At 44.2% G+C, this 21,906-nt stretch overlaps 1 protein-coding gene across 7 annotated transcripts in view; it reads left to right on the top strand.

Annotated features, from left to right (window-relative positions):
* The first annotated feature begins 1,626 nt into the window (after positions 1-1,626).
* The window catches only part of Trim9 (tripartite motif containing 9), a 103,174-nt gene continuing 82,894 nt past the window's right edge, over positions 1,627-21,906 (top strand). For 3 of the 7 annotated variants that reach the window (XM_029540505.1, XM_029540504.1, XM_029540506.1), the window contains exon 1: positions 1,686-3,034. In XM_029540505.1, coding sequence (XP_029396365.1) covers positions 2,213-3,034 — 822 coding nt within the window. In that variant the 5' untranslated portion in view covers positions 1,686-2,212. Of the gene's footprint in view, positions 3,035-21,906 lie in introns of all 7 variants that reach the window. The other 4 variants (XM_021201958.2, XM_021201957.2, XM_021201955.2 and 1 more) reach the window with 2 other exon arrangements.

Genomic DNA, 21,906 nt, shown 5'->3' with positions numbered 1-21,906 from the left:
AGGAATGCTCTCTAGGAGTGATCGATGTGCTAGCTCCTGCCCAAAAAGATCGAACAGTTCATTCACCTCAAGCTATTTCCTAATTGATCAACTGTTCTATAAATTTGCATTGTACTGGGGCTATTTGTATCTGACACTGAATCAGACCATGAGACATGCCCTCAAACTACCCACCCTTCCCCACGAACCAAGCATAGCCTGTCTGCTCATCACCAGACCTCTTACATGGTGTACTGTGGTAGGCAAAGCCCAGACTCGGGAAGAATGACAGCTCCTTACTTTACTGCCAAGGTTTCTCTGGCTTGTGCAGGTGAATACAAAATACATGAAAGGATTGTACAAGGACGCGGATGCCCCTTTCTTCTTAAGAATTAACTACTTAACATGAGCAAAGTGTCTTTGGACTAGTAGAGTCTATATATCCTGCACTAATATAGATGATGCCCCCGATCAAATCTTAAGAAACACTTTGCCTATAAACAGACTGAATATAGCATTAGCAGCCCCGGTCTCAACTAGTTAAAATCTGGGTTAGGAATAAACCCTGTAGGATCTGTGACTAACATAGTTTTAAATAACAATGTGAAATTTCCTCCCACACAACCAATGATCAACTACTGTAGTCATTGTACTAAAAAATATATTTGCAGAATAATTCAATTTATTTGTACTATTTCTCCAAAATCAAGATTATAGAAAGTACTTCTTTTCTCTAGGCCAAAAAAAAAGTGCTTTTAAATTATAAAGTAAGCTATGAATAATTGTTATCTTCTGGAAGTTGAAAATTTGGAAGATCCCACGAACTTGAAAACCATATTTTGTCACTTGTTTCATGAATCACCCAGAAAATTAACTATGTATGTTTCCAAGATAAATTACTTCCTTGGAATGTCACTGGATTCAAAGATTCTCCCCACTGAGTAGCAGGCTGATATCTTTATTCAAAGATTCTATCGCTGTTGTCATTTCAAGGGTTACGCAGGCAAGAGGCAGGACTCGTTATCCCTAGCACCGTTTGGGGGAAAGAGAAATCGGTTAGAATATAAGGGCTATGGTTGGATCCCTCATTACCTCACAGAAGCAGAAAATAACACCCCACCCCTCTTCTGGAATTTATGGTAGATGCTAAGGGCATGTGACAATGTGGCATTGTTTGGAATAAAACACTGGGAATCTTCAGTCCCATAGCGATTCGTTCACATAGCTAGTTACCAAATGATAAACACTCAGAAATACACAAACTCTGCCTGCCTCAACTCAACTAACGTTCCTGGGGCCTCTCGAAAACCCAACCAGATGCTGAGGGATGGAGCTTGGGGGCTGGGGGGCTGAGGAGGGCGAGAGGTACCTTCACTACTCCAAGGCGTAGGGCCTCCGCATATTTAAAGCATGTACCGATGGTGGCACAGCTTTTGGAGGAATGCTGAGCCTTTGCCTCGGGTAAGGAAAAAGCTACCCCGGGACGCAGAAAGGGGACACTGCAGCCACGGCACACCACCATCTTCCCTAAACACCAGAGATGCGGGCGCTCCAGCTGCTTCTGAGGGTTGGAGAAAAGCCCAAAAGCCTCCGGGAAGGCTCGGGGGAGGTGCTGGCTCTACGCCAACAGCGGAAGGAGAAGGGGTGGGTCGGCGGGCAGACCAGAGCAGGAAGGCAAGCGCCAAGCGCCGGCGACAGGCAGCAGCAGCCCACTCGCGACCGGGAGGGGTTCTCACGCCCCCTGCTCCGGGGTGACTGCACCCGAGCTCAGAAGGAAGCGTGGGGGGGGTATGAAAGGATGAATCATCCCACCCCACTTCTCCTTCTCGGCTTGCACCAGCCCCCTCCTAAAATGCCGCGGCAGCCAGCAGGCGAAGCCGCCGCTCCAGCTCCGACTCACTGAGCCCTCTGCGACCTGCAGAAGAGAGGAGACGGACAGGACCGGAGACCAATGAGAAAGCAGCTCTCACGACCACCGTCCGATGAGCCTCTGCTCCCTGGCGAGGCGGGGCTAGCAGTGGGAAGTGGGCGGGCCCGGGCTGGCGCGCAGCGCGGAGGCTCGGCGGCTCACAGAGAGAGCGCGTCCTGGGGAGTCGGCGCCTAGGCGACCCGGGAAGGCGCCACCACCGCCGCCGCTGGCCAAGGTGCTGGACACCACAGGCCCATCGGCTGCTTCGCCAGGTCAGGCCCCCTCCGCCGCAGCCGCTGCTGCCTCGCTTCCAGCCAGGTCCCCATGGAAGAGATGGAAGAAGAGTTAAAATGCCCTGTGTGTGGCTCCTTCTATCGGGAGCCCATCATCTTGCCCTGCTCTCACAATTTATGTCAGGCGTGCGCCCGCAACATCCTGGTGCAGACCCCGGAGTCCGAGTCCCCCCAGAGCCGCCGGGCCTCGGGCTCTGGGGTCTCCGACTATGATTATCTGGACCTGGACAAGATGAGCCTGTACAGCGAAGCGGACAGCGGCTATGGCTCCTACGGAGGTTTCGCCAGCGCCCCCACTACCCCGTGCCAGAAGTCGCCCAACGGCGTCCGCGTTTTCCCCCCTGCTATGCCGCCACCGCCCACCCACCTGTCACCGGCTTTGGCCCCTGTGCCCCGCAACTCCTGCATCACCTGCCCCCAGTGCCACCGCAGCCTCATTCTGGATGACCGGGGGCTCCGCGGTTTCCCCAAGAACCGCGTCCTGGAAGGGGTCATCGACCGCTACCAACAGAGCAAAGCCGCGGCCCTCAAGTGCCAGCTCTGCGAGAAGGCGCCCAAAGAAGCCACGGTCATGTGTGAACAGTGCGACGTATTCTACTGCGACCCTTGCCGTCTGCGCTGTCACCCGCCCCGGGGTCCCCTAGCCAAACACCGTCTGGTGCCCCCGGCCCAGGGCCGCGTCAGCCGGCGGCTGAGCCCGCGCAAGGTCTCCACCTGCACAGACCACGAGCTGGAGAACCACAGCATGTACTGCGTGCAATGCAAGATGCCGGTGTGCTACCAGTGCCTGGAGGAGGGCAAACACTCCAGCCACGAAGTCAAGGCTTTGGGGGCTATGTGGAAATTGCACAAGGTGAGTCCTATGCAACCCACCCCTGACTCCCCGCGTCCTGGGGTCCTCCAAATTTACAGCCCTCGGTCCCTCTTAGGGTGACAGCGCATCCCAGTGGGGGCGCAGTGCAAGTGCCTTCGGCGTCTGCCTTGCGATCTGGTGCATTGCAGGAGGCTCCGGGGACGTTTGAGGCGACGCAGGGAAGTTGAAGGTCTCCAGAGAGTGGTTGGGTTGCAGGAATGCCTTAGCACGGGTCTCCCTTCCCATGCATTCTGCCTGTGAGCTGGGCCCAGGACGCCCCCTCTTCAGTCTGCAGCCTATCTATGGTCGCCACCACCGGAGGGCAAAGCCTACTTGCCTTGACGGAGGCTCGGGGGTGGCAGAGGCCTCCTGGCATGCGCCGCTACAGGGTGGGCTGAGAGCCTGGGAGACTAGGGCAGGTCGGGGCGGTGGGGTTGGGTAGACCTCAGGGGACTGTCTCAGCGAAGGAGACAGAAGCCCTGATGCACAGCGGGGGCGGGGAGAGACTCCGTGGATGGAATACTGATGAGTTGGCTCTGAGCTGGACCTGACGCTGGAAAAGAAGCTGGTCCGGGTGCCCAGAACTCCTGTGGCCCTATGGCATACAGTCTGGGCCTTAACCCTTGAGGGCGGGACCTAAGGCTGGAGCAAAAGGACCAGAGTTTTCTGAGCAGTCGCGTACTAAAACCATCCTTCCCTCCAAACCTTTATTCCACCAGGGTTCAAACCTTTTCCCTTTCAGTAGCTGCATGTACAAACTTTGAGACACCTGTTAGCAGAATTATCTTTTGGGTCTCCTTTGATGGGGTTTTCCCCCCGGGCTACCGAAAAAGAATGCTATTAACATGTCTTGGGGCTCCTCTACTCTGATGGCTTCTTGTGGTTCTCAGATCATTCTTAGAACATTCTAGCAAAGCCTACTTGACATGTTCCTCTTGTCCTCTTTCGCTGATTGACCCTGACTCTCTGCTTCTGTGTTTCTTGCTGTTCCCCAGCCAACACCCGGGGCCTGCCCTTGGCCTAAACCTTTACACTTGTGTGTTCTTTCCTGAAGTTTTCTTCCCCAGTGCCTAGCCAGGGCGACCCACCCTTACCTCATTGACTTTGTTCAGATGTGTTAAGCCCAGATGGAGGCTGAAATGACCATTTGATGATCACCTGCTTCAGACCACCCTTTGTTCCCTGTTTTATTTTTCTCAGTAGTCATGATAACATGCACATGTTAATTATGCTGGCTTTGTACTTATCTATTGCTCCTTCCCCAACACATACAAAACAAGATAAGCTTTGTGAGGAAAGAGCTCTTTTTTTATTAGATATTTTCTTCATTTACATTTCAAATGCTATCCCAAAAGTCCCCTATACCCTCCCCCTGCCCTGCTCCCCTACCAACCCCTTCCCACTTCCTGGCCCTGGTATTCCCCTGTACTGGGGCATATAATCTTCACAAGACCAAGAGCCTCTCCACCCACTGACGGCCAACTAGAGACACAAGCTCTGGGGGTACTGGTTAGTTCATATTGTTGTTCCTCCTATAGGGTTGCAGATCCCTTTAGCTCCTTGGGTACTTTCTCTAGCTCCTCCATTGGGGGCCCTGTGTTCCATCTAATAGATGACAATGACCATCCACTGAAAGAGCCCTTTTTAATAACATGTCTATGCTGCTTAGAAGGAAGGAGTCCACTTTGCAGAGAGGTGCTTTAAGTCGACTTTACTTTTCAAGTATTCCATTTATTTGGGGGGTGGGGGGGTGGCGTCAGTGGGTGGGCTGCCCAGGATTGTCAAAGGAGAAATTACCTTTACATCACAGGGTCGTTTTCCCAAGAATAAGGTAGTGAAATGGCCTTGCAACCCTTAACTGTGTCCTCACTTATTTCCCAGCACTCCTTGGACTCTAGAGAAGCTAACTGAGAGATGCCCACAGTTAAGCTTGGAACAGCAATAATGTCTGGGGGGTGGGGAGCAGCAAATGCCGGCATTTTCAGCAATCACTGGGGACATTCTCAACTCATTCCCTGTCTCTGTCTCCCAAAGTGACAAGGGATTTATGGCCTGTGCTACCATGCCCAGATCTCCAGTTATACTTTTAAAAATAACATTTAATTTTGAAAAATAAAAACAATAGTTCTTAGGCATGATTTCTTCATAGTGTGATTCCTTATCCAAACTCACGACTATAGTCAGGACATAGTTGGTCTAGAGTGGAATTTCTCTACAGAGTATCAAAGAAATAAATGGCTCTGCCTGGGCATGCTAATTGGAATGGTATGAACCACAACATGTGTGTTCATGAAGAAAAGCCCCCACTCTATCCACAAAGACCAAAAGAAACCTTAAAATCTCTGACAAGTCCCATGTACAGCTGAAATGTCAAGTTGTTTATTAAGCCCGATAATGGAAATTGTGGGTAGACATTATGGTTGAAATTTTTATATCTGCTTAAAAAAAAAAACAAAAACGGGAAATGGAATAAAATGGCTAGAAGACCATGTCTGGATTTTGGCACATTTTTCCAGAATAATAAATCCATTTCAATTTGTCCAGTCAATATCAGAGTGACCAAATGGCCTGGAAAAACTGAGTGGGGGAATGATAGATTTTAACACTCATTTTTAGAAAAGCGCTAAACATTATTCCTTAATTTATTTTTCCCTAACAAGCTAATATGGTACTGCTGCATTGCCCACAGCTAGACTCTGTCCTAGTATTTCTGTCTCTGAGCATGCTCCCAGGTCAGAATTGCTATGACCTTCAAAACACAGGAGAGCAAAAGGCTCTACCTCCTTCCCTCAGAGTCTGGGCACTGAGTTATGAATGGTTTCATTCATATTCTGTGATAGTAACCATTTCTACTGCTGAAGAAAATCCTGTGAATAAACATCTGTTAGGCACAGGTCATTAGCTTACACAGGCAAGGCAAAATAGTTTTCAGGTAGTTTTAATAGTGGTTAAAATTTATCATCAGTTCACCAAGTTAATTTTTTAGATATTTATGACCTTCAAAATCCATAAATAATACATGAAATAATAATGCAAACCAAATATCCAGTAGCAGTCTTTATATTGTATCAGCATTTATGCTATCCATTTTTTCCACATCAGGCTGAGAGATAACCTTGCAACACTAAAGAGGTTTGCAGACATTTTGAAATAACCATTTCAAACTACTGTTATACCACTTTGTGATTTTGTTTGGTTTGGTTTGGTTTTTGAGATGAGATTTCTCTCTGTAAGTGCCCTGGCTGTCTTGGATGTCGTTTTGTAGACAAGGCTAGCCTTGAACTTACAGAGATCTGCTTGTCTCTGCCTCCTGAGTATTGGGATTAAAGGAATGCACCACCACTGCCAGCACCACTTTGTAATTTTTGACAGCTCCCAAGAGTCACCATAGTCTTAAACTCTTGATCGTTTACCAAGCACTGAATCAGTAAATGTTTCATAAGCTTTCTTCCATGTTTGTCTGCTAAATAAAGTTGTGGGTTTTTTTCCCTTAAACATGTGCTATTCATCCTGATCTTGTCTAAAATGGTCTTTCAAATGACTTTGCTTTTAAATTAATTAACTTTGGTGTTTTGAGATTGAGTCATATGTAGCCCAGGCTGCCCTCTAACTAGCTATGTAGCCAAAGATGACTTTTAACTCCTGACCCTCCTACCCTAACCTCCAGCCAAGTTCCTTCTTTTTAAAAACTACTATTTACAAGGTAATCATTTTCAAATAAGTCATCAGTTGATTATCCTTTTATTTCTAAACTATCTGCTTAGTTGTAGTAGTTGTATGTAAAATGTCTTAAATAACCCCTCTAACATAACATTCTGTTAGTATTTATTGCAGTGTGTTACAATGCATATTCTGGCGGACTCTGTACTTAGTGACTTACATTTGTGCCTTTTTCTTTTCTACTAATTTACCTGCCTGAGGGAGACATAGAACACTGTGTGTGTGATAAAAACATTCTTACAGGTCTAAGGACACTGTTCCTGAGGAGAGAATTGTCCTCCATGAATTGAGGCACAATAAAAACAAAGAACTTTATATCCCCTTCCACGACTTGTGTCCCTTACCTGACTTTTATTCATTTTGTCTACTTCTACTTCTGTTGTAGATGTTTTGGTTTTGGTGGGAGGTAAGTGCATAAAATGTATTCAAAAACCGACAGTGCAAAGTTGAATGTGAGGTCCCACAGCTTCCATTTCAAGTGTTCGTTCTACAGTAGAGAAGTTCCTTAAGTTATAATGACTTTGGGGGTCTGATTAATTTTGGTGTGTTACATAATCATGATAGTAATCATGATCATGATCGTAATCATCATCATGAGACAGGGTTTCACTGTGTAGCTCTGACTGTCTTAGAACTCACTATGTAGACCAAGCTGTCCTGGAACTCACAAAGATTATCCTGACTCTCCTTCCCAGCTGCTGGGGTGAAAGGCGTGCATGTCAGACTCTTTTCAAAGTTTGTTTTCTTTCTCGTGTGTGTGTGTGTGTGTGTGTGTGTGTGTGTGTGTGTGTGTGTGTGTGTGTGTTGTGCTTTTCTTTATTTGCAAGTTTGTGGCAATAAAGTTTAGATAATTTTAAGAATGAACGAGGCCACAGTGAAAGAGCTAAAGGACTGGAGGTCCAGGCTCCCAAGCAAGTCTCACTTCTCTCTGTCACCCACAAGAATGTCAGTGATACTTTCAAAAATATTTTAAGAAAATAGGGCAAACGTTTTCAAGTTATTAACTTCAGCTTGTGTAAAGTAAGAGACAACCGACCTCTCGTCTGTTGTTTGCTGACTAGAAATGATGTACACACAGTTATGTCTATCAGTACATTTCTCACCTACATAGGTGTCATTTGTGTGACACTGTGCAGGCTTTCAATTTATCTCTTCTCTGAAATAACTTGAAGCATTTCAGATTTGGGGGGGAGGTGGGATTTTGAAATACTTGCATACACATAGTAAGGTATCTTAGGAGCAGATCCAAATTTGAACCTGAAAGTTGTTCACTTCATACACATTCTATTTAAATAGCCTGCGGGTCATTTTATACAGATAATTGAAGTTCCAGCTTTATGATGGAGATTTGTCTGGGGTTAGGCAGGAATTGGCCCACTTCTGGTGTCATGCACAAGCTAAAAACCAGTTTGGCTTTTGAGGTGTTTACAGATTTTAGACTTACAAGTAAGAGATGCTCAGCCTGTAACCTTGGCATTCAGGGAAGGAGAAGAACCATTCCATTCATGTGAAACTAAAATGTGAGAGAGCATGATAGCGGCAAATAATACCATTTTAAGATCAGCCTTTTCAGAGACGTCTAGTTGTAAAGAACAGGAGCCAGTTTCGGTGATGTGGGACGATACCATGGAAAGCACAAAATCTGCCTTGTGGGGGAAATGACATTGGCACCACTGTGCTGGCATCACATGCCAGTGTTCACTGTGATGGCATCACATGTCAGGGTTCACTGTGCTGGTCAGCTTGGACCAAGTGATGCTGTGCTAACAATCACCAAACCTCAGTGAGCGACTAATTCCTCACTCATCAGTGCCGTGGTCTTGTTTTTCTCTTTCGCTCTTCAAGATGTTTTGCCTGCCACTTCCAAACTGAGAAATCCCCAGTTACGACTATATGTGACTCTAAAAGCACTGGGCCATTTGCACTGTGGATTCTAATTGTTTTTAATTCCAGATATTGTCTCTGAGCACTCTACTTACAGGGGTGCATTTGATGCTGTATACACATACTAAGGCAGTGATGGGTTGGCAAAGCAAAAATGACCTCAAATCTACCTGTTTGTTCCTATTAGTTGATTTCTTTGGCTGTTTTTATTGTGAAGTTGTCAGCAAACAACTCCAAGAGAAGCGTTATTTAAAAGAACTCTACATAGCCATGTGAGTGCCACTTTCTTAAAGGACCACCTCCTGCACATACTGGATCAGCAATCAAATTTCTGCCACCTATAAACATCATTTTCAAAGGCAAGAAACCTCTTATTATGCATAAAAATCCAGAATGTTTATTATTTTATTTGTGTATGTGCACATGTGCACACAAGCGTGTGAGTGTGTGTGTGTGTGTGTGTGTGTGTGTGTATGTGTGTGTGTGTGTTATATACACTCATGTATTTAACACCCCATGGAGGCCAGAATAGAGTGCTGGATCTCCTGGAACTGGAGTTATAGGCAGTTGTGAGCCATCAAATATAGAAGCTGGGAGTTGAACTCTAGACCTCTGCAGAAGCAGCAAGTGCTCTTAACTCTTGAGCCAGCTCTCCAGCCCAACTGAGCGATACTCAAGGACAGAATTTCTTAAACTATATTCCTAGTGACTTTCCATAGATAAATACATTTGGAACTCTCCATTCTGAACACTCCTGACAGGCCCAGTGGTACTTTGCTGTGTCATAATTCCATATGGCGGTCTTCTTTAGCCTCTACTTTCACTTTCTGTGGTTTCAATTATTGAAGTCAAGCAGTGTTCAAAAGTAGAAATTTCCAAAGTTGTTTGCCATTCTGGGTGGCATGATGAACCCCTGTACCATCCTGGTCTGTCACACTCAGGGTGTGGTTTACCCCTTTCTCCAAAGTATCCACTGTACAGGCTCAGTTGGTGGTTCAGTCCATTATCAGATGCACTCTGCAGGATGCCAGTGTTTAAGTAACCCTTATGTGGCAGCTCACATTGTGTCTCAGAGCCCACACCATCCACCTCAGTGCAGTTCATCATCTATGGATAGCACACATCATCACAAGAGCCATAAATACAATACTTTTGAAAAGGAAACCCTAAACACATAACTTTCATTATATCTTGTTATAACTATCATCTTTTACAATTGTCATTAACCTCCTTCTAATTTAGAAATTAAATTTTTTACCATAGATGTATATGTGCATAAAAACACACTATATATATGGGGCTTGGCATGATACAGAACTCGGGACATCTATAAGCAGTTGTGAGCCATCAAAGTTGAGAACCTTAGTCTATATCTCTCATAATAGTATAGGGAGAGAAGAGGAAATACCACATGTCAACAACAAACCAGCTACTTGTTGCTATCCCAGCATTTTCAAATTTATTCAACTTTTAGAAACTTTTTTTTTTTGAGTGGCTGAAATATTTAGGAAACCTTGTTAGGTCAGTGATTAGTCCAACACTTAATTAAGGGTAATATTAATTGTTCGGGTTTTTGTTCATTTGGTTGGTTTGTTTTGTTTGTTTGTCTATGCAGAATAGACTATCCAAAACCCCCTCCATTCATCTTGTGTTAATTCTTAAGTAAATGTTGAGTTACATTTGTTACTCTTTAAATACCAAGAGTCAGAGGTAAAGAACTAACTGATTTTGTAATGTTTATATGTAAGGATCTGGGTGCACCCTGTCTTCTTTGCTATTGTAAATACTGTAATTCTTTAAAATGATCCCAGGCATCAGAAGTCTCAGGCTATATAATGAAAACTAACATATCTCCTTTGGCTGCCCTGAGGGTTTATATGCATAATGCCAAGTGTAAGGTTAACTGAGTTTCTCACTAAACTATATTAGGTAGAAATAGATTATTTTGAAAATGCTTTTGATTTGAGAAAAAGGCAGTATTAAAAAGGTAGAGGGCTGCAGAGATGACTCAGTGATTAAGAACATCTACTGCTCCTCCAGAGGACCCAGGTTCAATTCCCAGCACTTACGCCTAGCAGCTCACAGTTGCCTGGCTCTAGGGCAGTGTTTCTCAACCTGTGAATTTCAAACCCCACAGAGGTCACATATCAGATATCCTGCATATCAGAAATTTACATTATCTGATTTTATGATTCATAACAGCATCATAATTACAGTTATGAAGTAGCAACAAAATAATTTTATTTATCACCACAACTACAAACCATGAGGAACTATATTAAGGGGTCACAACATTAGGAAGGTTTGGGAACCACTGCTCTAAGGGAGTCTGATGCTTTCTTCTGACCTCCAAGGGCATCTGCACACACACACACACACACACACACACACACACACATTTATCACAGCTGCTCGAGCCAACTTGTAGTTGCCGGCAGGTCATCCCTTTCTTCTGCAGTTGCACCAGGGACATGAGCACAATATTTTTGTTTGGCCCTGGGTTTGCCATCTTTTACCCTTCTGGATGAAAGTGCAGTGGGTTAGGCTAGGACTAGTCACAGTCCTATCTGCCACTTAGCTTCCTCCCCCACCCCCACCCCCACCCCCACCCCACCTGACCTTCTGACCTTCCTGCTATCTCCTACCCACTGGGTTTACCTCCCCTACCTCCTTAGCCAGACATCGACATCCCAACTAAATGCAGCTGGAATGAACCGTCTCTGTGTACTTGCCCCAGGTCAATGTTCTCACCCAGAACTGCATGCTTCACCACCCCTGCAAAGGTGCCCTTGCACCTTCAGTCTCTACAACTATGATGGCTTTAGCTGCAGAACTCTAAAAACAAACAGAAAGAAACATAGAGACAGAGAATTCTCTTAATTTTGCTATGATTGTTAAGCTGAAAAGGTAAGAAAATTCTCCAGTGTTCTTGGCCTTGACAATTTCCCCTTTCTTCTTAATGACTTTAGAAACCCTTCTGCATCATGAGTTGGACTCCTGGGCTTGCAACGCTCCTAGTCATGTCCATGTCCTTCTTCTGATTTGATCTTTGTCCCTACCCATATCTTGTATGTAGTGGATGGTAGATAAAGATTTACTTAATAAAGGAAAAAATGGTGAGAAGAAGATTCATTACTACCAATATAATCCCAGCATTTTAAGCTTATAGATTAGCCTGCCAGCAAACATCATCAAAATTTAAACCTTGTATTTAACACTTTCTGTTCAGAATACTTACTATATGCAAGTCACTGTAGAAGCCACTCACAACCGTTTGGTATTTTGATTTTCTTTTCTTTTCTTTTCTTTTTAACTTTCATAATCTACCTATTTTCCTATGAAAATGAATACAGGAATTTTATAAAATCACACCGACGGAAAGTGGCAGAGCCAGAATCTGAACCTAGGTCATATGATTCCATAGCCCTCGCACTGACTGCTGTTTAGTCGAACCTTCTGATAAGCAGGGAATACCATGCCCTGTAAAACACAATGCTGTGCTCTCCTAAATCCCTGTGCCTTAATGGGCAGCTGGGGTCCTTCATTTCTCAAGTATAAGCAGTGTTGAGGAATTAAAAGTCGTTTTTCTCCTAAATTTCCTTGTGACAAAATCCATTACATGAGGAAAATACACAGCAAGGGGAAAGGAGAGACAGATTTGTTGAGCATCCTGTGAGCTAGATCATCTGAGGTGATAAACAACCAAGATTAAGTCCTGAGGGGTCCAGCCTGCCTCCCTGCCAGAGCTGGGTGACAGACTGGACCTGTTAGCTCAGCCACAGTCTTCTTTTAATGAAACAACACATCTTAAAATTTACAGATAAAGATAACACAATAGAACTAAAGGGATTTTAAAAATTAAAGGGGTCCATGTGTACTTTGTGCCTGCATTCAAAATATTTATGAGTACATTTTTGAAAACATGAATAGGTGTTCAGACCCATACCCGGCAATCTGATCCGTGTTTGCTGTCAATATCTTCTTACATCCTTGTCTCTGAAGCTTAAACTTTTCCTCCCATGATCCCTTTTCACCTAAGCAAATTTTCACACTGTTGAATACACAGACACATAGCAGGTATGCCAATTAAACACTTATAATAAATTGTAAAGAAACATATTGAAAATGATCCTTTGGGGTGTGTGTGTGTGTGTGTGTGTGTGTGTGTGTGTGTGTGTGTAATTATACTATTTATTAGGGACAAAAGCAATTTTGCATAGCGATGAGATAGGTGTGCTTTTTTGCATAAGAAATTAAATCTTGGCTCTGATACTGTTGGTCATAGAGTGTCTTTAGTAGCTTTCAGAGTTGATGAAGATGTTTATAATTGTCAATATTGAAAACAGATAAATAAGCAAAAGGATGGCAGGAATGTGTTCAGGGACATTTCAGAACTTGTTGGAAATTCTGTCCTGCTCCAAGCCATTCATAGTCTCTCTCTCTCTCTCTCTCTCTCTCTCTCTCTCCAAGACAGGGTTTCTCTGCATAGCTCTGTCTGTCCTGGAGCTCACTCTGTAGACCTCAAACTCAGAAATCTGCCTGCCTCTGCTTCCCAAGTGCTTGGATTAAAGAGGTGTGCCGCCACTGCCCGACAAGCCATTCATTTTTATAACAAAACAAATTTTAATGAAACTCAAATGTCAACTTTTGATACTAGACACTTTAACCTAAGGGTATACTAATTTGATACTTACATGCTCATGAATGTAGTGGGAAAATATTTTCTAAGTCTTTTTTTTTTTTTTCGGAGATTGAACTATTATGCTCCTATAAGATCAGAAAACTTTGTAGGTAAACACTACAATATACAACTTATGGGAGCCTCAAATCTGAGGCGTAGTCTGTTGGGCTTGACCATCACACGGTGCCAAATTCAAATGTTCTGTATTCAGACCGAGCTGCAGGGAAGTCACGCATTACAAACACCTCAGATGCATTATGTGCTTCTAATCATCCTGTGTTCGGAGCCTTTTACTGTTCCTCAACTTTCCAAGACCACCCCATTCAGTGTCACATGAAGCTGCAGCCCACAGATGAAGAAGCTGTGGGTAGTCCCACTCATGAACGGTCATGGTTTAGGAACGGATTTAAGCTCTGCCAAATATAACTGTGATTCACAAGTCTTTCTGCCACGGTTTGAGGCCATCTTCCAAAGTCCACATGTCAAGTTTATTCCTCACTTGCAGCACAGTTGCGAACTGAGAGCTTTAGGGCTTAGTCAGGTCAAAGGGCTCTGCTTCCAGAGGGGATTGATGGCATTGTGGAGGGATGGCTGGACCATCTCCTGAGAATGTGGATTCCTGCTAAGAGGAAGAGTGGCTCCCCTCTCACTCTTTTTCACCCATGACAAACATTCTCCTGTGTCATGATACAGCAGGCGGCCCTCAACAGATGGAGTATTTGCCAAAACTGTAAGCCAAATAAATTTCTGTTCATTCTGAACTACCCTGTCTGTGGTATTTTATACAGTGACACAAATAGATGAGGACACTTGCGTAAAATCAAAGCTGCATGCCCCTGCCACCAGCGCTGATCAAAGAAGAAACCTCTCATTAAGGACTTCGCTTTGGAAAGTGTTGCTCCACATTGTTCTTTGGGGTGGGCATCGATTCAGGGTGCAGAGATGGTGAATTCTCATCTGCCGCTGATACATTTCATGGGACGCTCACTCTCTACCCTGATGCCAGTTACTATGTTCACAGGAAGCTCATTCCCTTCCCTGATACCACAGTTCCCCTTTATTGAGATTTTTGTTCCCCTTCTTTATCCGTACTTTGCTTGAAGCTTGTATTCTGAGAAGCGATGGACAATACGTACTCACCACTGTCCTGTGCTCTGGGAAAAGTCTGAGAGAGGCTTGTGAGCTGCTCTGTATATCATTCCAAGACATCATCTGTCCTCTGAACAAAGCAGCCAGCAGAAATGGCCAAAGGCATTTTCCTAAAACAGGTCTTCATAGCAGGCTCTGACTGCAGAGTGAGTCAAACCCTAGCCAGTGAAATCTATACAGACTAAAGTGCAGGCTCAAGGGCAAAGCTGATAGGACTCCATAAGACACTCTCCCCTAATCTCCCTTTCTTGATGGTCTGTGGTTTCTTCTCATCACAGCAAATGACCAACAGCTGACTGTACCACACACCCACATCATCTGCAGCTTACCGATATTTATGCCTTTGCCGGGACAGAACGAGTCACGATGCCTCTAAAGCCACGTTGCTTATGCTCAACTCTCCTCCCTCTCACACCTGTGAAATGTTAGCCCAAGAGCCTTCATCACATAAAGTCAGATGTAAAATTAGACCTCTGTCCAACCTAATAAGTCTTCTACGGCAAAGACAACTCCACAGGGCTTCTAACAAGCAGCTGTTATCGATTTTATTGACCATCAATCATCTAGCCAAGTTGTAGCAAGGAAATACGATAAACAGCTTTCAGCATATTATCAGTGGGGAAGAAGTATGGTGTTTATAAGCTGCCTGTGTATGTGGTCCATTTTCTGCCACTATGGAAGTCAGCCTACATTGGTGGAGCTAACACCTGGAATGGTGTTAAATAAAGTGCTCTCCATTTTCCAGTTTGAGGAAGAAGAAAGATAGAATATTGAAACATGCATGAACACTGAACTTCAGGTTGGCTTTAACAAGCTCTTTATTCAAGGGTGCCATATTTGACCATTCTCTGAAGACCCAAAATGGGACGTGTACATGTATGTGTACCTAGTACAGCACATGATTATTTGAAACCTGCTTCTGGGAATGAAACCGGTAGCTTCTGACATGCTTAGCCCATGCTCTACTATTGAGCTATGTCCTTAGCTTGTTTCATCTTTTACTTTGAGACAAGAGTATCGCTAAAGTTGCCCAGGTTGGCCTTGAACTTGTGATCCTCCAGCCTCACTCTCTCAAGTAACCGGGATTACTAATTTTATTTAAATATATTTCAAATTATCAAGATCTTACAGTTTTTTATGGTTGAGCTCATGTTTAGCTATCAGTCCAAGATCTGCATTGACTTCAGTCCATTGGAACCTTCATTGGAATGGACTACAACCACCTCACACTTAGCATGCCAAGAGCTTCTCTCTCCCACTGCTAACCATGGATTGCCTCCTTTTACTCTGAATAAGATCTGAAGGATACAATTCTATAGTAGAGTCAAATTGAAACAAGAGAATGGGGGGTGGGTGGGGGTGGGGGCAGGATGAGGCCCAGAAGGCCTTATCCCAAAGCCTGGCTGACAAAATTACCATATGAAAAAAGCAAGTTGGCAAGAAAAGGAAGGCTGAGAGCTCCATCCCAATCTTTGTGCATGCCAACTAAAACTAGTTGGAACCACTGGCCCAGACAGAGAGGTACTCAGTGTCCAAGAGTTGCCTAAGGCTGTTTTAATACTAAGATGCTAACGGGGATGACCTATGAAGTTGTATGTAGAACTGAAAGCAGCAGGGTACGTGTAGAAAAGTCTGTTGCTCTAAGCTAAGGCTCTAAACTAAGGCTGTGCTTTGTGCCAGTAAAGGCCCCCACTCCCATCTGAGCCACCAAATGCCCGTGTTCGGCCTGCTTCCTCCCTTGGAAGCGCATTCTTTAATAAATTCTCTCTTGCTGCTCGCTACTATCTGCATGCCGTGTGTCGCTGTCCAAATCTTAGTTCTGGGGTACAAGAACTTGGCAATTCCTCAAGAGCTTTCCACCAAACCCCCAGATCTGCTGGATACCAGATTAAGTACTTCAAACCTGCACGTCAGAAAGTCAGCATTAGAAAACTAAACAGTGACTCACTTGGTAGAGAAAAGTGTGAATCCAAGTGGGCCCCATATAGCTCCTAGCAACTGGACCCGAGAAAGACCGAATATGAAACTCTCATATGCTACCTCCACCCCCTGGCCTCCGATCCACACGAATAAAAGGAACCTGAAAGCCCAGGTCTGTAAAAATTCCTGAACAGCAAGATTCAAGGGCTGCAGGCATAAGCGCATAGATACTGAGAATGTAGCACTCCCAGAGAACACGCAAGCTCCACTCTCTTCTCGCCTTGTCTATTTCTTGCGTTTGACTGTTCCTGAGTTCCTAGTTCTATGAGAAACCTGCAAGCACACTGTCTCCTGCATTCCCTGAGTCACCATAGAGAACTGTTACACCTAAAAGGGAGTTTCCCCAAAATTGCAACCGAATCAGACAGACTTCTAGGAAAGCTCGGGACCTGCGCCCGTGACCGGCATCTAAAGTGGGGGCAGCCTGTGGGTCTGACATGGCAGCTCAGGTCAAAACCTACTGACATTGAAAACTTGGAAGACACCAGAAATGCGTATCTGGGAGTGGAATTACTGAGTCATTTTGGCGTTTGATGTTTGACACTTTGAGACTACTGTCAAATTGTTTTCAAAAGATGCTGTCCCCGTCGCGCCTTCCGTCACCAGTGAGTGCCACTCCAGGTTCTACCTGTCCTTGTCAGCACGTGCTATTTCCTGTCTATGTTGATTATAGCTGTTCTAGAGGGTGTGAAGTGGTGCCTCTCTGTGGTTGCAATCTGCGTGTCCCCAGTGTCGTTGGGAATCTTTTCGTACCCTCCTTTGCTTTTGTCTTCCTCCTCTTCCTACTTCCCTCCGCGTTTTTTAGGAAGATGCCAATTCAAATCCTTTGCCCACTTTTAGTCTGATTATTTATCCTTTATTTTTAAATTACAAGAGTTCATTATGAGCCCAGCACTTGCTTATCATCTAAATGGAAGGGATAGAGCCGTGAGCCACTTGCCTCTCTGAAACACCAGAGCAGAGCAGGCATGGAGCTGAGAGTGGGGAGACTTGTATATAGACTTACTTGTCAGGGCCCAGGGCAAGCCCCTCATCCCATAAATCTCAAAGGGCTGATTCCAAGGAAGAGCTTGGATGAGCTCCATTCAGCATAGGAACATCTCAGAGCAGCAGAAGACACTTCCCTCAGTACCACATCTTCCTCCTCCTTGCTCCAAGTTCTACATCGCCTGGCTACAATGATGGAGTTTACTTTTGTATTCCACCATAAAGCTCTAGCTCTGTTGAGGTTTCTGTTAATCCAGAGTTACCACTGTGATGTTTTTATTTTTTATTTTTAAAAATATTTATTTATTTATTTTATTTATTTGAGTACACTGTCACTACTTTCAGATACACCAGAAAAGGACATCGGACATCAGATCTCATTACAGATGGTTGTGAGCCACCATGTGGTTGCTGGGAATTGAACTCAGGACCTTTGGAAGAACAGTCAGTGCTCTTAACCACTGAGCCATTTCTCCAGCCCCCAACTGTATTGTTTGAAAAAAAAAAAAAGCAAGTTAAGGTGCCAAAATTGAAGACTCTTCTTGTACAGTTGAAAGTTATGGACTGATAGAATTGATTGAGTCTATCACTAGGTCTTACACATCATTTGCCCAATTCCTTTCCAGGTCAGAAAAAACAACTGAACACTTTTTGTTTTGTTTTGTTTTGTTTTGTTTTTCGAGACAGGGTTTCTCTGAATAGTCCTGTCTGTCCTGGAACTCACTTTGTAGACCAGGCTGGCCTCGAACTCAGAAATCCGCCTACCTCTGCCTCCTGAGTGCTGGGATTAAAGGTGTGCGCCACCACACCCGGCTAACTGAACACTTTTTAAATTACTTTTTAAATTTAAGTTATGTGATACATCCTATTGTAAAAATAACAACAAAAAACCCCAAACAAACAAATAAAAAACAAAAAAAGCAAAACTTTATTTTATGGACTGCACATTAATAATTCTAAATATCCTGGGCTGGAGAGATGGTTCAGGGCTTGGAAGCACTGACTGCTCTTCCAGAGGACCTGGTTCAATTCCCAGCACTTACATGGTAGCTTAAAACTGTCTAGAACTCCGGTTCCAGAGAATCCAAAATCTTCACACAGACATACATGCAAGCAAAACACCAGTGCAATGAAATAAAAATAAATAATTTTTTTTAAAAAAATCTAAATATCCAAGAGCTTACTTCTAATTGCTTTTGTGTATATGTGTGTGTGTGCGTGTGTGCGTGTGTGTGTGTGTGTGTGTGTGTGTGTGTGTGTGTATGTGCCTGTTTATTCAATGATCCTTAATTGAAACAGGATCTTTCCTTTGGAGGACTCTTCCATGATCCTAGACACCCATATCACAGAGGGTTTTTTGATAGTTGGTTTTCTGTATTCTATATCTATAGTCACTAAAATTTATTAACTATGTTCTGTTATTGTTTTCATTGTTCTTTAAGGGGGAATTGTGTATGTCTATGGCATTAAATTGATGTTCCTTCAGTATCATAACCTACTCTATTTCTGTGAACATAAACTTTCAGTGAGTCAGAACCTTTGTCAAAAGGATCAGCCTTAGACCACCCGCCATTCCTCCCTACCCTCCTGTGGTCCCTGTGAATCTTCTGGTTTCTATCAACCTGTCTTTGAGCCAGCTTGCTCCCAATCTACATCCCTTCCTTCATGCTCACTGTGGCTGTGGTTTTGCAGTGCTGGGACTAAAGCAGGGCTTGCAGCAGGTTAGGCAAGTGCTGTAGCCCTGAGCTGTACCCTAAACCCTAGCATGACTTCTTGGTCAGCCCCATGGCTTGCTCTCATTAGCATGTCTGTAGGGTTAGCCAGCTGCTAATCCTTACCCAGGAGCTTCTAGGGAGTCTCCCCACATGACCTGTATCCTCTGCCCTCACTTAGCCACTGGCTTGCTCAGCCCTGGCTTCATTCCCACGGAAGGCCAAGTGACAAGAGCTCCTCAAATCATAGCAAGTGTCGTAGCCCCAGGGCTGGCACTGATCCCAGCAGTATATTATTGTGATGTATTTGGCCAACAACATGTAATGATAAAGTAAGATTGCAGTATACACATCAGGGCTATTTAAAGTGTGCTCACATACATCTTAGTTTGAAAGGTGCCATAACACAGCTTAACTAAATGCAACACAGAATCTATTGACATGTAGCTATTACTGACATGACATAGGATGGAACTTTTGCTGGTGGTGGTGATGATGGTCCTACAAATTAAACCCAGGGGCTCATGCCTGCTAGGCAAGCGCTCTAACCACTGAGCTTCATCCCTATTCGGTTTTCTTTTATTTGGAGACAGCTTCTTGCTAAGCTGTTCTGACTAACCACTAACACCCACTCTCCTTCCTGCCTCAGCCTCCTGAGTAGCTGGAGTCTGGCATGTACTACACTATCCACCTTAGAACAGACACTGAACAGACCCTGGACATTCTGCTTACACTGAGGACCAGAAGTAAAAAAATAACTTACAAATTTCATCTGCAAATGGAAAATGATTGAATTAGTCAATAGAACATTATTATCTAAATTGAAGCCTAATAAAGACTGGCCAATTAATTATTCTTTCTGAGTATAGCCAAAGAGTTCAATTATATTTTCATTCCACTGTCATGATTTTATAACAATGTTATTAATATAGTTTTAAATTCTCTTTATTCTGAGTCATGACCTCTTCATAGAGTCCAGAAAAGGGTTGTTCTGATTTTTAAAAAAAGGCGGGGCGGGGGGGGGGCAAGCAGCTACCAGAATAGGGGTAGGGAAGCCAGGCTTACTTACTGGTCTATGACAATCTGGAAGGTACCCTGAAAGGGTGAAGAATATATGGTGGTTAGCTATACGTGTCCTTGTGTTTCTTGGCATTTCTCATCTCTGATATGGAAATTGTAATACATCCCACTTCCAAGGATTGCCATAGGGAAAGAATGTAAAATGTCTTCTGTAGGCGAATGTGATAAAGCTTAGGTAACCAGCAGGTGGCGCTATTTGGGAGCCTTACGGAAACATCAGAAGGTGGGGTCTTTCAGGAAGTACATTGCAGGGCCACACCTTTGAACGTGATGGCTAGCCTCCAGTCCCTTCCTTGTTCTCTGCTTCCTGTTGCCATGAAGTGAACAGTCTCCACCACACTCTCACTGCTGTGCACGGGACTAAGCTATTGCAGACTGAGCTCTGAAACGGTGAGCTAAAACAGAACATCGCTCCCTGCGAGTTGTTCCCATTAGGTGTCTGTCCCAGCAATGCAACCATAACTGATGAGAGAACGGAGAAATAGATCCAGCGTTTCATTATACTTGTATAAATACATAGCTAGGTTCTATCTATACAAAGCCAGGGGAGGATGACCTCGCTGCTTCTGACTGGTTTCCTGAGCATGGGTCCCTCCTCTGGGAATGAGAGGAAATCAAGCCAGGCACAGAGTGCATTTCACAGAGAATACACAAAGTGAAGAGACAGAAAGGGAAGGGATCCAAGGACAAAAGGCCACGCTAGGCCTTGAGTGTGACCATTCTTTTGAAAGAGGAGGCCAGTGACTTCTTAGAAGCCTTGAAGCCAGGAACCTCATCATCTTTATTTACGTGGCTCCGCTGGTAAGCGGCTGAACTGGTCTGTGCCTCAGGTGAGTTTTCCATACCTGCTAGAGGAGGCCCAGAACTTGTCATTGAGAAGTCCCAGACATTGGAATGTTTGCAATAAATGGTAGCTCTTGTTATTCAGAAACGTTCAGCTGGTTTTATGGATGCTCTGGTGTCCCTGTAAGTATTCTGACTGTAGTGGTAGCCAATATGAAACAGATCTTTAAAGTCCTTCCCACCAAGTAAAGGCTATTTAATATCCACTTGCTAGAATATTCTTTTAGCTTTTACTTGTCAAAACAGCCCACAATAGAGTTTGTAGTCAGTAAGTCTGTGCCAAATGCAGGAAGACATGTTACTCAGAAGTTGGCCAATAATGAGGAAAAAATCAATAGTCTAGACATCCAGCTCCCGAAGTCAGAGTTCAGACAGCTCAGCTATCCCTGGGGCATTGTTTCCTCCCCTGGATTCTATCCATGACCCCTGACTCACATAAGCCAATGGGTTTGCCAAAAATTCGTCCCATGACTTCAGGAAGAGCAACAAAAATGGCAAAGAGGACAGGCAGGAGCAAGCCCAACAGGGCGCTTCTGGAGTGTGAGTCCCTAAACCCTTTGTGTAGACTAGAGTAGGTTTTAAACGCATTAAGAGACACAGTTTCAGTGTGAAGACCCGTTTGCTGTATGTTTTCATATATAAACATACATTTCACATATGAATAATATATAAATACATTACCTTGAACCCAAGATGTCAACACATTAACAGCAAATTTATAAATTTTCCATAGGAAGAAACAAATGGAGGAGCTCTCAGTCGGAGGGCAAGGGTCGTTAGAATCTAGGGGTACCAATGTGTCTTGGAGCCTCTTAGATAAAATTGCCTGCTGCTGG

The sequence above is a fragment of the Mus pahari genome, chromosome 7, assembly GCF_900095145.1.
Source record: "Mus pahari chromosome 7, PAHARI_EIJ_v1.1, whole genome shotgun sequence".
In the NCBI taxonomy this organism is placed as follows: Eukaryota; Metazoa; Chordata; class Mammalia; order Rodentia; family Muridae; genus Mus; species Mus pahari.
The sequence above is the reverse complement of the archived record's forward strand: the minus strand, read 5'-3'. Positions and strand labels throughout refer to the sequence as shown.